Below are 14,035 nucleotides of genomic sequence, written 5' to 3' on the forward strand. Positions count from 1 at the left end.
GACTCTGAAAAAAGAACTCTCTTATCTACCTTATGTATTATATTTTTTCCCTTTTATATATTTTTTCTTTCCTCATTCTTCTTTTTTCTAACGATGCGGTTAGGTTAGGACGAGGTTACCAGATTTATCGCTGATTCGTTAAATAGAGGTAATCCAAATTTCTTGCCAAAAGCTTATACGTGAACTGGTTAATCTGACTTTTGGTGCAAAAATGAGATGGTTGAACTGAATCTTGGCGTGGTGATATGTCATTTATATTTGACTCTTTGGTGTGGAAATGCGTCATTACTTTGGTTCTTGTCGGGGGAAAATGATGGCAAATCTGTCTCTTGGCAGGGGGAAAATGATGGTTAATCTGACTTTTGGTGGAGAAAATGAATCTTACTCTTGATGGCAAAATCAGATGATCAAACTTATTCTTGGCGTGGGAATGAGTTATACTTATATATATACACTTAAAAGGTAATTATTTGAAGAAAACATGAATGCAAGATGGAATTATATGAGAGTGAAATAGAACCTATGCAGTGGGTCGTCATCAGGGGCAACCCCACGTATGGTTCGAAAAGAGTAAGCGTTTCTGAAGGGTGGATATGCCCGATTACATTTAAATTCCAACCCTTGTTTCCCCCGACGCCTGCCTTCTCTAAAAACATGTCGGACGAAAAAATGACTATGAAAAAATATGTTGCAGAAAATACGACATTCTTTTCGAACCATTCATGGAGTTGCCCCCGACGATGACCCACTGCATCGGTTCTATTTCACTCCCATAAAATTCTATCTTTGTATTCATTTTTTACTTCAAATAATTCTCTTTTAAGTATAACTCATCAATGTTTCCCAAAGTGAACAATCATGATCCAAGGGGGATGGTAGGAGCTACGGCTGCCTAATTATTTTCTTCTACCATAAACCTGTTGCTGATAAGTTCTGTGATACGGGTCGCAATTAGGTACTTTGTCGGCCGGCTCAAGCACGCATTTTGCCCCCGCCCCAGCCGTATAATGTACAAGGAGCAGTGAAAGAGTGAATTTGAGGTGCCCCTTCAAATCCAGCACCCGGGGCACCAAGCCATTACCTCCTAGAGCAGCGGTTCTCAACCTTTTTTGACTCGTGGAGCCCTTTCTGGTCTATAATTTCTATTGCGGGGCCCCGTAGACCTATTTTTTATTTATTCATCGAAGTTAATTATTTTTATTTATATTACTTAAAATATTTATAATTTTTTCAAATTTACTGTTTTTTTTATTTTCCTCGAGCGGCCGCGGATCACAGGTTGAGAACCGCTGTCCCAGAGGTTTTCTAGTATCTAGGAGGCAATGACTAGACCCGTCTGCTCTCCTCTAGTTGCGGCCCTGTCTGCCATACATGGCTCACTGATTCATTTGCTCACTTTACTACAAAGCTGTAATCCTCACTGCTGTTGGAGGGGGGGTGGGGGGCGGCAGTACCGTCTTAACGCATCGGTCCACCCGAGCACGACCCAGGGCCTCAAGAAAAGGAGTCGCACAAAAATGAGATCTGACTGAAATTTTTGAAAGTAAGCATATGAATTTGTAGGCAAGCATTTTTAGCCAGGTAGGGCCTCAGAAAATTTGCTTGGCCCCGGTAGGGGGCGTGATGCTCTCAAGACTGCCCTGGGGGGGGGGGGGAAATTACTTAATACAGGATGGCTATTACAAAGATAAAAGACGCAATAAGTGGTCCTCAAAAATAATCGTGTGAATATCAAAGATATTTTATACAGGTTCCTACTACTGAGATAAACGGTGGCAGTTTTGGAGGGAAAAATTTTTTTTTGATTCTAATAAGCAAATAAATCTGATTCTTATAACCGATGATTTTCCTACGTTAAAATGACGTTTGGTTTTCGTTTCGCTGATTTGATTCTTACAAGTGGTTGATTATTATAACCAGCGATTATTATAGGCGGTGGCTACTGTATCCTACCGTTGGCGGGAATATGATGATCTGACCTTTGGTTAGAATAAGCGGGAAAAACGTCAAGTTAATCCGACTTGTAGCAAAAATTTGGTGACTGTTCTGATTTTTCGCTTGGAATTATTATCAGTGCTCTTAGCCGTGCGCCCACAACAGGTGACTGCGTCGGGACGGGACAATGTGGTGCTGGATAATGCATACGAGGACTGCTGCTTTGGTGATTAATCTCTTGGCGATACATGGCTGATTATCACTGTTATACAGCGTGGTTCCCTAATTACAATGCGTTTCAGACATGTATATGCCTTTATAATGGTTTGTCACTCATTTAATGCTGCCAATACAAAACCCGGGCAGCGCCGGGTATTGTAGCTAGTAAATACACTCATGTCCATAAATTAAGGATAATTCAGAATCACACGGAAATCGAAATCTGAAGTAAAAATTTCACCTCTAGAATTATCACACACATCTGCAAGAATGATATGCAAATTTCAGGAAGCCACCAGATGATGCCGATAGTACGTCACAATGACGAGAGTGTAAGAGGGGGGTATATAAGGAATGGTGGCAAAGAAGTAAAATTGTTCACAAGAGTTCTGTAAGGTGCTCAGTGCCATAAGCGAATAGTTATGACACAGAGGACGCATGTGGGTGATTTTTTACGTGGTAGAATTATCGGCCGCCTGGAATGTGGGCGTACTCAGATGGAAGTATCCGAGGAACTTGGAATTGCCCAAAGTGTCATCTCTAGGCTTTGGCAACGATTCCAAGATAACGGAAATCTCAGTAGACGTTACAGTACAGGTCGCCCCGAGTTACAACGCCTAATGAAGACCGGTATTTGGCAGTAACTGCCAAAAGAAGCAGACGGAGCACAGCATCCGACCTGTCTCGTCAGCTATCTGCAGCCACGGGTACCACAGTTTCAAGGCAAACCGTGTACAGACGTTTGGGAGATATTGGTCTATATGCTCGCCTGCCTATCAGATGTGTTCCGCTCACGGCAACTCACGGACATCGTCACAGTGGGCTTGTGTGATGTTTTCCGACGAGTCCAGGTTTAGCTCGCAGTCTGATTCACGTCGGACTTTCATATGGAGAACGCCAGGTACCCGTTACCACCAAGACAACATCATTGAACGACACCGTTACGGTGGTGCAGCATTGCTCGTTTGGAGTGGAATTATACTGGGTTCCAGAACACATCTGAATGTTCAAACCGGAACCATGAAAGCCCAAATTTATCGGGACATCATTCTGGAACAACATGTACGTTTGTTTAGTGGTGCCACGGGCGCAGAATTTGTGTTTATGGATGACAACGCCGAGCAAACACCGTGAACGAATGCCTTGAATCTGAGGATATAACCCGTATGGAATGGCCAGCATTCTCACCTGACTTGAATCCGATAGAGCATGTGTGGGACATGCTTGGCCGACGAGTTGCAGCCCGTCAACCACCTCCTACATGTGTACCGGAACTTCGGAGAGCATTGCTTGCTGAGTGGAGTGATCTTCCCCAAGATCAGATCGATAATTTGATACTGAGCATGCCTAGGCGTTGTACGGACTGTATTTCATCGCATGGGAGACATACAATGTATTAACCATCATACCAACCATGTAATAGTAAGTTTTTGTAAAGGAGATATTTTTTTTACAATTGCTCCAGGGAGCAAAAATCGTAGTTTTTATGAATGGTATCATGTTCTTTATCTTTTGTTTAATAAATGGGCTTTATGTATAAGTAACGTATGTTTTGTTTCTGAACCTTTATTTGCCGGAGCTGGCATTATCCTCAATTTATGGACATGAGTGTAAATAAGCACCAAAGCATAAAATAAATCACCATAAAAACTTGAAATTTCTCAGGAAAAATCACTTTACTTACTATAAATACACTGTACATATACATAATTATCGTCTGATAATTTCCCAATAAGAGAAAAACAAAATAGTATTCACCAGACACATTTTTTGACACTTTTCTCGTCCATTTTTGACACATTTACTAGAAAAAAAAATTAATAAAAAGCTCCAACGAAAAAAATATCCGAAGAAAAAAAAAAATTAACGAGACAAATTTCAGTCCATTTTCCGGACCCCACAAATTGGGACCAATCACGTCAGCATTAGGTGCTCCCGATGTGATGACCAGTCGAAATCACGGTGCTCCTTCGGAAGGATTGATTGATTGGAGAGCTTCTCCCCCGATATTCGCGCCGTCCCAACAATCGTATCTCTGCAAAGCTCTCGCCATGGCTTCCGAGGGAGGGAGGGAGAGAGAGAGAGAGAAATAAAATGGTTGAGAGGTTGAAAATGTCTCTCTGACTTCCTCAGAAGTTTTCGAAATGGTGGATGAAATGTGGATACTTCCTTTGCTTGTTGACGGTCTCGCAGGCGGCGCTGATGCTCTTCGTCAGAGCGGACGGTCCGCAGCTGAACACTCCTACCTTGCTGACCTGTCCAAAGTTAAGAGACACGTGTTCGTTAATAGTCACGTATATGCACCTTCACACCATATTATAAGCCGGATCCACACCAGCGGCTTCAACCGCGCGGAAAAACTGGTTCAGAGGCATGGGCGGAGATACGGGGGGGGGCGGCGTCGGGGGGGGCATTGCCCTCTCCAGCGTCAAAGGTGAAGTCGACTGATCTAATGTATATGCATGTATGAATTTACATCATCATCATCGTGCCTCCCAGACTTCTAAGTCTATCTCCGCCTATGTTTAGAGGTGGGGCCTAGGCACAGCGCGGCCTATTTCAATGGTTGGTTTTGCGGGCCGACCCCACCCACAACCGGTTTTGCGCAGCTCAGAATCGCGTAGCGCGGCTGGTGTGGACCCGGCTTGAGACGCAAACATAAAATTCAGAGATAGTTTCAGAAAATCTATGAAAAACCAGAAATCATTTTAAAAATCACTGAAAATTGAGGAAATAATTTTTAAATTTCATAATCAATGAACATTCAAAACTGCATAATTTCAGGATAAATAGAAATTCAGAAATAATTTCAGAATAATGAGAATTCGGAAATAAATGCAGAATAATGAGAATTCGGAAATAAATGCAGAATAATGAGAATTCGGAAATAAATGCAGAATAATGAGAATTCAGAAATAAATGAAGAATAACGAGAATTCTTAAATAAATGCAGAATAATGAGAATTCTTAAATAAATGCAGAATAATGAGAATTCTTAAATAAATGCAGAATAATGAGAATTCTTAAATAAATGCAGAATAATGAGAATGCAGAAATAAATGCAGAATAATGAGAATTCAGAAATAAATGAAGAATAACGAGAATTCTTAAATAAATGCAGAATAATGAGAATTCAGAAATAAATGCAGAATAATGAGAATTCAGAAATAAATGCAGAATAACGAGAATTCTTAAATAAATGCAGAATAATGAGAATTCAGAAATAAATGCAGAATAATGAGAATTCAGAAATAAATGAAGAATAACGAGAATTCTTAAATAAATGCAGAATAATGAGAATTCAGAAATAAATGCAGAATAACGAGAATTCAGAAATAAATGCAGAATAACGAGAATTCAGAAATAAATGCAGAATAATGAAAGTTCTGAAGTAACGAACTGTAGAATAATGAAATTTGGAATCAACGGAGAAAAAAAAAATTTCAGAAGAGAAATGTGTGTGAAAATTGAGAAATAATTTCGCAATCACACAATGAATGAAAAACTCGTAATATCAGAATCAAACAAAATTTGGAAACAATCTCCGAACTGATTTCAGAAATAGTTTCAGAGAATCAATGAAAAGTCAGAAATAATTTCAGATTTGAAGAAAGTTGACAAATAATTTGAAAATAATTTTAGTTGTGAAACTATTTCTGATTTTTCAACGAATTTCAGAATTAATTTCGGAATCAATAAAATTCCAAAAATAATTTCAGAATAAATGAAAAAATAATATAATTTCAGAATTGTTTAAAATTTAGAATAACTGAATATAAGTAACAATTTGATAATTCTTAAGAATAACACCCAACGCCTCGTGAGTGGATACGTACGTATGAGTGTTGGTACTGGACGAACTTGAGGAAAGAGGTCATGTCCGGCCGCCCGAAGTGATTGACCGCCCGAAGACCCGTGAACATGCTCTTGTTCGATATCCTCTGGAAGTGGTTCTCGCATATGTACTAGAAATATACACAGTAAAAGTCCGTTATAACGAGTACGGCATATAACGAGGATCTCGTTGTTAGAGATTGTTAAACAGAAGTCTCGTGTTGTTTAGGATTGTTAAAGATAAGAGATTGTTAAACAGAAGTCTCGTTTAGGAGATTGTGTTAAAGATACAAAATATTTTCGTTTATAGCGAGTAATTTATCAATGGAAATCCGAACACATTCACTATAACGACAACGGAAATTCTCTGGAAGCATGTTTCCCCCCATTTCGTTTCTTTTTAAGAAAATCTATAATTTAAGAAATCTATAAAATTGATTTTCTCTGTGTCTGTGTGTGCGTGAATGTTCTCTATACAAATCTACAATTTTGAATCGATCGCCACCAAATTTTGCATATATATCAAATGGGATCCGACTTAAACGATAGACTACTTTAAAAGTTCGTCAGAGCAGGGCAAATGCCCCAACTGGGCAAAAAAAACTGTCGGGCAACTTGGTTTTTGGGCCTGAACAATCACTTTCCGAAAGTTTGCTTTGGTTACCGTGGTTCCCTAGCAATGCGTTTCAGACGTTTATATGCCTTTACAATGGTTTGTCACTTTAACGTAAGGCGACTCGATAAGGATTCTGTTATTCTTCTCATTCTAGTGCCTTATTTATTCCCTTATTCTAGTGGCTATACTTTAACGCTGCCAGTGTGTATGTATAATAGTTTATGCCTTTATAATGGTTTGTGAAACTTTTTCAATCCCTCCAGTAATGAGAGCTTTTTGAATAGACGTCAGAATCATCATCAGCATCACTTTGAGGGGCAGGTAAAGGATGATCCCTATAGAAATGAGTGTTAAAATTGCCGATTTTACTGTAGAAATGTGGAAATTTGGTGGGGGTTTTCCGCCACATCAATGATTTTAAAAATTGTATTGAATTCTCGATTTTTGAAATATTGAGTTCGCTCAAAGATATACGAAGCCCAGGAGATTAAATATGAAGTAATTAGCCCCGGACCTACTTATGAGTTGGATATTCATGCAATAACATTGATTTAAACTATTTATTTATATCTTCTCCAGCATGAAAAAATTAATACCTCCGTATTGACTTTTAATATATTCAACTGCATAAATTCATACAGTTTAGGTTTTTTTTAAATTAATTATAAGCCCATAAAGTACATCGAAGAAATTCAACAGCTTAATTAGGCATTTTTTGAAGAAGAAACGGGCAGTTCATTCACTAATGACATAGCTCAAGTCGTCTTTCCCACTCTATAATTCGCAGATGATATTAAGCTATTCTCAAAGACGGACAACACAATTGGCCTTGAGGCTGCCTGCTTTCGTCTAAGAAGCTGGAACAATCTTCCTATTTCTATCGGCAAGAGTGGCTCTATGCGTCTAGTCTGACCCACCGACCCTGTCTGCTATCTGATAGGTCCTGAAGTTTTGCAACACTTGACCATATGCTCTGATCTGGGTATTTCAATATTCGGTTCCCTTGACTTCACGGATCGTTAGCGTAATATGGTCTGCAGGCCTAGTAGAGTCGCATATATGATACGCACGGCTCGATAATGTAAGTGAGTAAGTAAGTGACTAAGGGGGTAAGTGCGATATGCATACCCTGACTTTCGCTTTTTGCACATGTCCGACTGATTCTTGAATACTGCTCGCAGGTGTGGTGTCCATACAAAATTAAAGGCATATTACACGTCGAGAGTCCCCAAATGGCTTTTACTAAACGAATTACAGGTGTTGGTGTAAGATAATACCAAGAGAGACTCGAGATACTTGGCGGAGTGGAGCAGGGCTCGAGCTGACCTTATAATAACTGGTACATAATATGATATATTTGCCTTCTGATAACTCTTTTTTCGAAATCTTGGACAGGCGAACCTTGAACCTCCGCAGTCACAGTCTTCAATTCCAGTGGCCAGAGATGACCGCTATTTTTATGGCTTTAGATGCCGTTCAGCTAGACTGTGGAACAGTCTTCCACGTGACCACGTTTCCGCCCCTTATGCTGGATTCGTTTCTTCCTTGGACGATTTCAACTTTGCACCTTATATGAAGTGGTTTTTCTATTTGATTTATGTGTTCTTTTATGCTTTTGGTTTTGAATCTTACCAGCGTATGTGCAATCTTGACTACTGGGTTGTGTGATAAATAAATAAATACTCAGGGCTATACTTATCCCCGCCGACTACTCTCATGACGTCACAGATGAACTTGGCAACCCATGCGGAGGCCTTCTATCTTCAGGAGGTGCTAGGCAAACACGCATTTCGGCGCTGCCGTATAGTGTAGAAGAAGCAGTTCAAGATTGAATTCGGCATCCCCTTCTAGTCCACCGCTCGGACACTAGATCCACCTGCTCTTTCCCTAGTGGAGGCCCTACCAATTTCCGTGTATACTTTCGAAAATTTTAATCGGATCTAATTTTCACGAGGTGCCCTCTGTACTAGCGGGCCATGCACGGATGGGCCCATGCGTCAAGACGGCACTGACCGCAGATTGAAAGCGTAGTTCTGATCTGTGGTGTCACTCATGTTAATTTGTTTCTGTTTTGGCAAAATGTCGAAAAAAAAGGTAAATTAAATATTAAGACTCACCAACATAGTTGTGCGCAAATCGAATTTATGGAAGAACTGCGTGATGAATATGTGTACTTCCAGGACGTTGGTGACGTCTTTCTTCTCGACGTCCCTCAGGACGTCTATAAACCACTCGAAGTGCCGGTGAGACGGACAAATCCACAAAAAGTACACCTGGTGGCCAAAAAAAGAAATTAAAAAAAAACAATCAACACATGCAGGACTTCTATACCCTCCTGCAACATGCACTGAATACGAAAATTAATAGGATGTCATATGCAAATTGGTAATCTATATACATACATTGATTATGTGTGTATGTTCTCTATGCAAAAATCTACGATTTTAGACCGATGTCTGTGAAATTTAGCATACATGCCAAACCGGGCCCAACTTGAACGATAGGCTACTTGATAAGTTCGCCAGAGCTAGGCAAGTTCCCGAAATGGGCCAAAAAGTTGTCAGGTAACAAGAGTTTGTGGGACTAAGCAATGACTTTCGGAATGTCTGAGGACGGGGTTACACTATAAAAATTTGATAAAAGTTATTTTATAAAACTTTAAAACGCAACCAATAAGCATATCTGCTACATTCGAGCGAATGTAATCCGATGGGATTGTGAGCAAATGCGCAGATGATGTGAAACTTATGGGGTTAGTCGGGAATCGAAGCGAAAGGGGACAGGTTCCAGACGAATTTGAACAGGATTGCAGCATGAATGGAGCATTAACAAGTGTATTTTGGTTTGGACAACCTACGTTCCACCTACGAGTTGAATGGGGGGGGGGGGGGTGTCTCATTCCGGATGCAACTAACATCACCGATTTGGGAATTCTCATTGACGAGCGACTTAGATTTGCTGAACATTGTTCAGCGGTGGTAAAAAAAAACGAATAGAATGGTCGGTTTCATTCTCAAAAAAGGGTCTCTTCGCGCTCTCCTAAAGTCATTCTTCCTCTTTTCCTAGGCTCATTTCGTCCTGGATTTGCCGTCAGATTTTGGAGACCATACTTACAGAGGGACATTGAGAAGGTACAGAGAAGGGGCCACGCGTGCTCTTGATGGCACAAGGGACTTTAGCTACGGAGAAAAAATTCTGAAAATGTTCATATTTTGGAAGAACGCAGGTGTCGGGGGATGTGATTGAAGTGTTTAAAGTTTTCAAAGGGAGATGGACAGTATTATAAATAATGTTTCAAGAACTGGTTTAATATTAACAACAGATTATTTATTACGTTAAAAGTGGAGATACATAAACTAAGCACTGGAGTGAAAATGCCCAAACCGTCCACTCGCAGGAGACAAAAAAAAACGTTGTGTTCACAAAAGCCCGTTGCCACTACATGACAGCAAAATAAACCCCCCCCCCCCTCTTGGTTTTAGCCTTTTAAATGGCTAAGTACCGTATATACTCGTGTATAAGCCGAGTTTTTTTGTGGAAAAATTCGTTCCTCAAGTGGAGAGGTCGGCTTATACTCGGGTCAGTTTTTGATGACAATATATCGACTCCGCAATCAGTAGGCATTTTTGTAGGCGGCATTATTGGTATGAGATATGTTCAAACTCCACAGAACCAATAATGTCAGAGCCGAGGCAAAGAAATGGAAAATAGCATTGCCTTTAATACCAGGTGGGCTAACGTCGATTGTACAGCCTTTAGATGTGAGCATGAACAAGCCTCTCAAAGACTATTTGAGTAATTTGCGGATCGAATGGATGAGTTCCGATGATAAAGAAACTACAAAATAGTGGTGCCTTGAAGAAACCTGACATTGCCTAGTATGCCAATGAGTACATGCGGCGTGGAATTCTGTTTCCACCGAAATTATCATCCGATCCTTCAAAAAGTGTTGCATGAGCAATGCGATGGACGGAACTGAAGATGATATCCTCTTTGAAAGTGACAATGGAGATGACAGCCCAGATGAGGATAAAAACGAAGATGCCACACCCCCTATGATGATCTGATAGATTACAATGAGCTTGGAGACACAGAAGAAACGGATTAAAAATTTTGAATCAATTTCTATCGTAAATTTCCGTAAGATATTCATTTTGCATGAAAATATAAGATTTTTTTTCTCTAAAATGCTAGGATTTTCTGTGGGTCGGCTTAAACACGGGTTTTCAATTTATTGCGGTTTTGGTGGTCCTGAAGTGGGGAGGGGTGGGGGGTCGGCTTATACACGAGTATATACGGTATATTTATTACAGATACGAAGGGGCATGAGTTATTAATCTCAATAGTCAATCAACTGCTTCGACCAGTGTCGATTGGTAAGGGACAATTCTAGGTCGTTGTGTCGCAGGGAGTTTTTCCTCTAATGGGGGGTGGGAATAGGTTACCTGCGGGGGTCTTGCATACGATTGACACGTTTTAAAAAGAAATACGATAAACATATTGGGATAAATCGAAAAGATAACGGTACTTAGAAGGAGGCAACCATATTTTTATGGGCGTCTTTTTTTTCAGCCACCTCATTGGACAACTTCGTCTGTTGTGGCCTCTGTATTCATAGACATAAATTTTTACCTGAAATCACTTTGAATGATTCTGTAATTATTTATTTTTGGTAATTATAATTATTTATTTTTGGTAATTAATTCCTACAATATTCCATATTTTTCAATAATTATTTTGTGTTTTTCTTTTATTTATTTGCGTAGTAGGCTTATTAGTAGGCATTTCTATCCCAAATTCTGAAATTATTTCTTTGATTAATTCTGGAGTTTATCGGGGGTTTTTTTCTCGATGTTTTTAACCATTTTCTGAAAATGATTTGCGGTCCACGGCAAAAAACTAAATTTGGCCCGTGGACCGGAGGTTGTGCACCCCTCCCCCTGCTTTAGATCAATACACACCTTTTTGCAAGCGACTCCAGAGTACCTGTTGGTGGAGGTGCCGAAGACGAGATCGTTGAGAATCGACGCGTAAGGAGTGACTCCGATCCCACCTCCGACCATGACGGCGACTTCGAACTTGTACCAGTCCTGGTTGCCACCGCCGTAAGGACCTTCCAGTCGGATCTGGCGAGGGACCTACGACCAAAAATAAAGAAAGAAAGCCATCACGCATATTGCCACAATCGGTGCAGCCTTTCATTATACGTATTGGCTTGGAACCGAGCATAGTGCAAGACTCACCCGGATCCTGTGCCCGTTGACGAGGTTGTTCGGATCGAAGAAGTTCCTGAGTTTCCAGGTCCACGGACCCTGGGCCTTGACGTGCACGGACAGGTAGTTCTCGTGAGGAGCCGACGTCAGGGTCAGCGAGTGGTACTCGCTCGGACGGAACGCGGTGCAGGCCAATCGCACCCACTGGCCGGATAGGTACTTGAAATTCGGTGGCCTCGCAAACTTGACCATCGTGACATCTATCGACAAGGAAAAGGAGTATGAGCTAATCTGTAGACAACGAGATTATTACACAAGGTGATTCAGGAAGTGAAACTTTAAGGAATGATACAGTTCCTGCAGTGAATCGCTAGACGGCACTGTCATCGAACGCATAAGGGGGAATTCACGTCAACAGACACTCACCCTGTCGGGTCCGACACGGTAACCATTCTTTAACATAAAAATGTCTGTCTGTGCCTGCGCAGACCACGACACGATAGATATGAATATGTTCATGAGTTTTATATTAAAGAATGTTTACCGTGTCTGTGGATGTGAATCCACCCTACAGCGCTGGTTTTGCTGTCATTTCTATCGTGGAATTACAGAAGGGATGGACGAATCTGGAATAGGTGAACATGCATTTCATATTTGGCTCTGCTGCTGCGGACGAGAGTACTCCGGAAGCCCAAAGACTGTAACGGAAGTTTTTTAAGAGTGCTCTGAAAGGCCGAAGACCAGTAGTGTTTAGATTGAGTTTGAAAGCCAAACTTTGATTGTAGCGAATATGTTTGGGCCCCTGAAGCCCGAAAAAATGTACCAGGAGCGTTTGAGAATGCTCCGGAAGCCTTCAGACTGCACCGGGATTGTTTGTGAGTTCCCTGGAAGTCTTAAGACTATAACGGGAACGTTTGGGAGCGCTCTGGAAATTCAAAGACTGTAACGGGAGCGTTTTAGAGTGGACACCGATTGCCTTTGTCAGCGTCATGCAGGATACAAAGCATGCTGCGAGTTCGAGGACGCCACAAGAATCTTGTTTTGAACAGACGCCGGTTTCCTTCGTTTGCGGCATGCAGGATGCATAGTGCGTCATGACTGTGAGGTTGCCACAAGAAACCCGCACGTGGACACCGGTACCCTACGTCAGCGGCACGCAGGATACATGGTGTGCCAGGCCTATTAAGATGCCACAAGAAGCCCGTTCGACGTGGATACCGGTTCCCTTTGTCAGTGGCATGTGGGATACGTGAATTGCCAGCAGTTGTGAGGGCGAAAATAATTGTTTCATGTATGTTCTATCATTCCTGAAAGTTTTGCCTTCTAAATGACCCCTTGTACATATACAGTATCCAAGTTTGGTCGGCTCGTTACATCGAAAGATTTCGAACTCACCGGATGGCAACAGCTCCGTTTCCAGGATGTCCAGCTCGACGAACTTCGTCTGCAGGCTGACAATCTTGTCCAAGACGTAAATGACGGCCGGTCCGACGAAGAACATCCAGAACCTGGGAGTCTGCGAAGGAAAAAAAATACCATGAACACCTATCTACGCAACCAGAATATGGCCGGTAACACTACAGTATCCAGCTGCGTAAAGACTTTTCCTCGGACTCTACTGAACTTACCCCAGTGATCTTGGCCAATCCGTGCATGAGGCACAGGACGAACAGCAGCACGTACAGGCTGTGTGTCGACCAGAAGTATTTGTAGGCTTTCTGGCGGATGCGCGGGTGTGCGAAGACGTACATTATGCACACTATGATGTACAGCAGGAGACCAGTTATACCTGAAAACGTACAATTTAAGTTGCGGTCAACGTCTTGCGTACTTTACAAAAAATTCTCGCGCAGTGTTTGTCCATCCGTCACAGCCCCCCCCCTCCTGTTATCCTCCCTTCGTATGGCAAACGAATAATAAGTCTGAACTGGGGGTTTCACCGAACGCTAGGGTGGGACAAGGGTCCCCAAGACGTCACTATCGGTTACGTAAGAAACAATAATGAATTACAGCGACAAATGGTCCTCGTGTGTCCTGGTAATGCTTCTAGATCAATAGTTTCCGACCTGTGGTACGCGTACCTTCTGGAGATACGTGACGGGGAGGCCATTCAGGGGTTCGTGCAAAATAATCAGCAACAGCGGGGGGAAAAAGGAGTCAAGTTATAAAAAAAGTGCAAAAAACTTAATCGTATGCGTAACCGAAAAAAAAAAAAACA

General features: G+C 41.5%; 1 protein-coding gene across 1 annotated transcript in view; it reads right to left on the bottom strand.

Annotated features, from left to right (window-relative positions):
* Positions 1 to 3,814: 3,814 nt before the first annotated feature.
* Positions 3,815 to 14,035, bottom strand: part of LOC149070928 (dual oxidase-like) — an 89,385-nt gene continuing 79,164 nt past the window's right edge. Inside the window, exons 23-29 of the mRNA XM_089248506.1 lie at positions 13,446 to 13,606; positions 13,213 to 13,333; positions 11,848 to 12,077; positions 11,566 to 11,742; positions 8,722 to 8,877; positions 5,991 to 6,119; positions 3,815 to 4,409 (exon numbers count right to left, since the gene is read on the bottom strand). Of these exons, the coding sequence (XP_089104632.1) occupies positions 4,284 to 4,409; positions 5,991 to 6,119; positions 8,722 to 8,877; positions 11,566 to 11,742; positions 11,848 to 12,077; positions 13,213 to 13,333; positions 13,446 to 13,606 (1,100 nt within the window). The 3' untranslated portion in view covers positions 3,815 to 4,283. The remainder of the gene's footprint in view (positions 4,410 to 5,990; positions 6,120 to 8,721; positions 8,878 to 11,565; positions 11,743 to 11,847; positions 12,078 to 13,212; positions 13,334 to 13,445; positions 13,607 to 14,035) is intronic.

This window comes from Pholcus phalangioides, unplaced genomic scaffold (assembly GCF_987345545.1).
Source record: "Pholcus phalangioides strain wild (caught in Gottingen) unplaced genomic scaffold, Ppha-v1.0 ptg000020l_1, whole genome shotgun sequence".
Lineage (NCBI taxonomy): Eukaryota > Metazoa > Arthropoda > Arachnida > Araneae > Pholcidae > Pholcus > Pholcus phalangioides.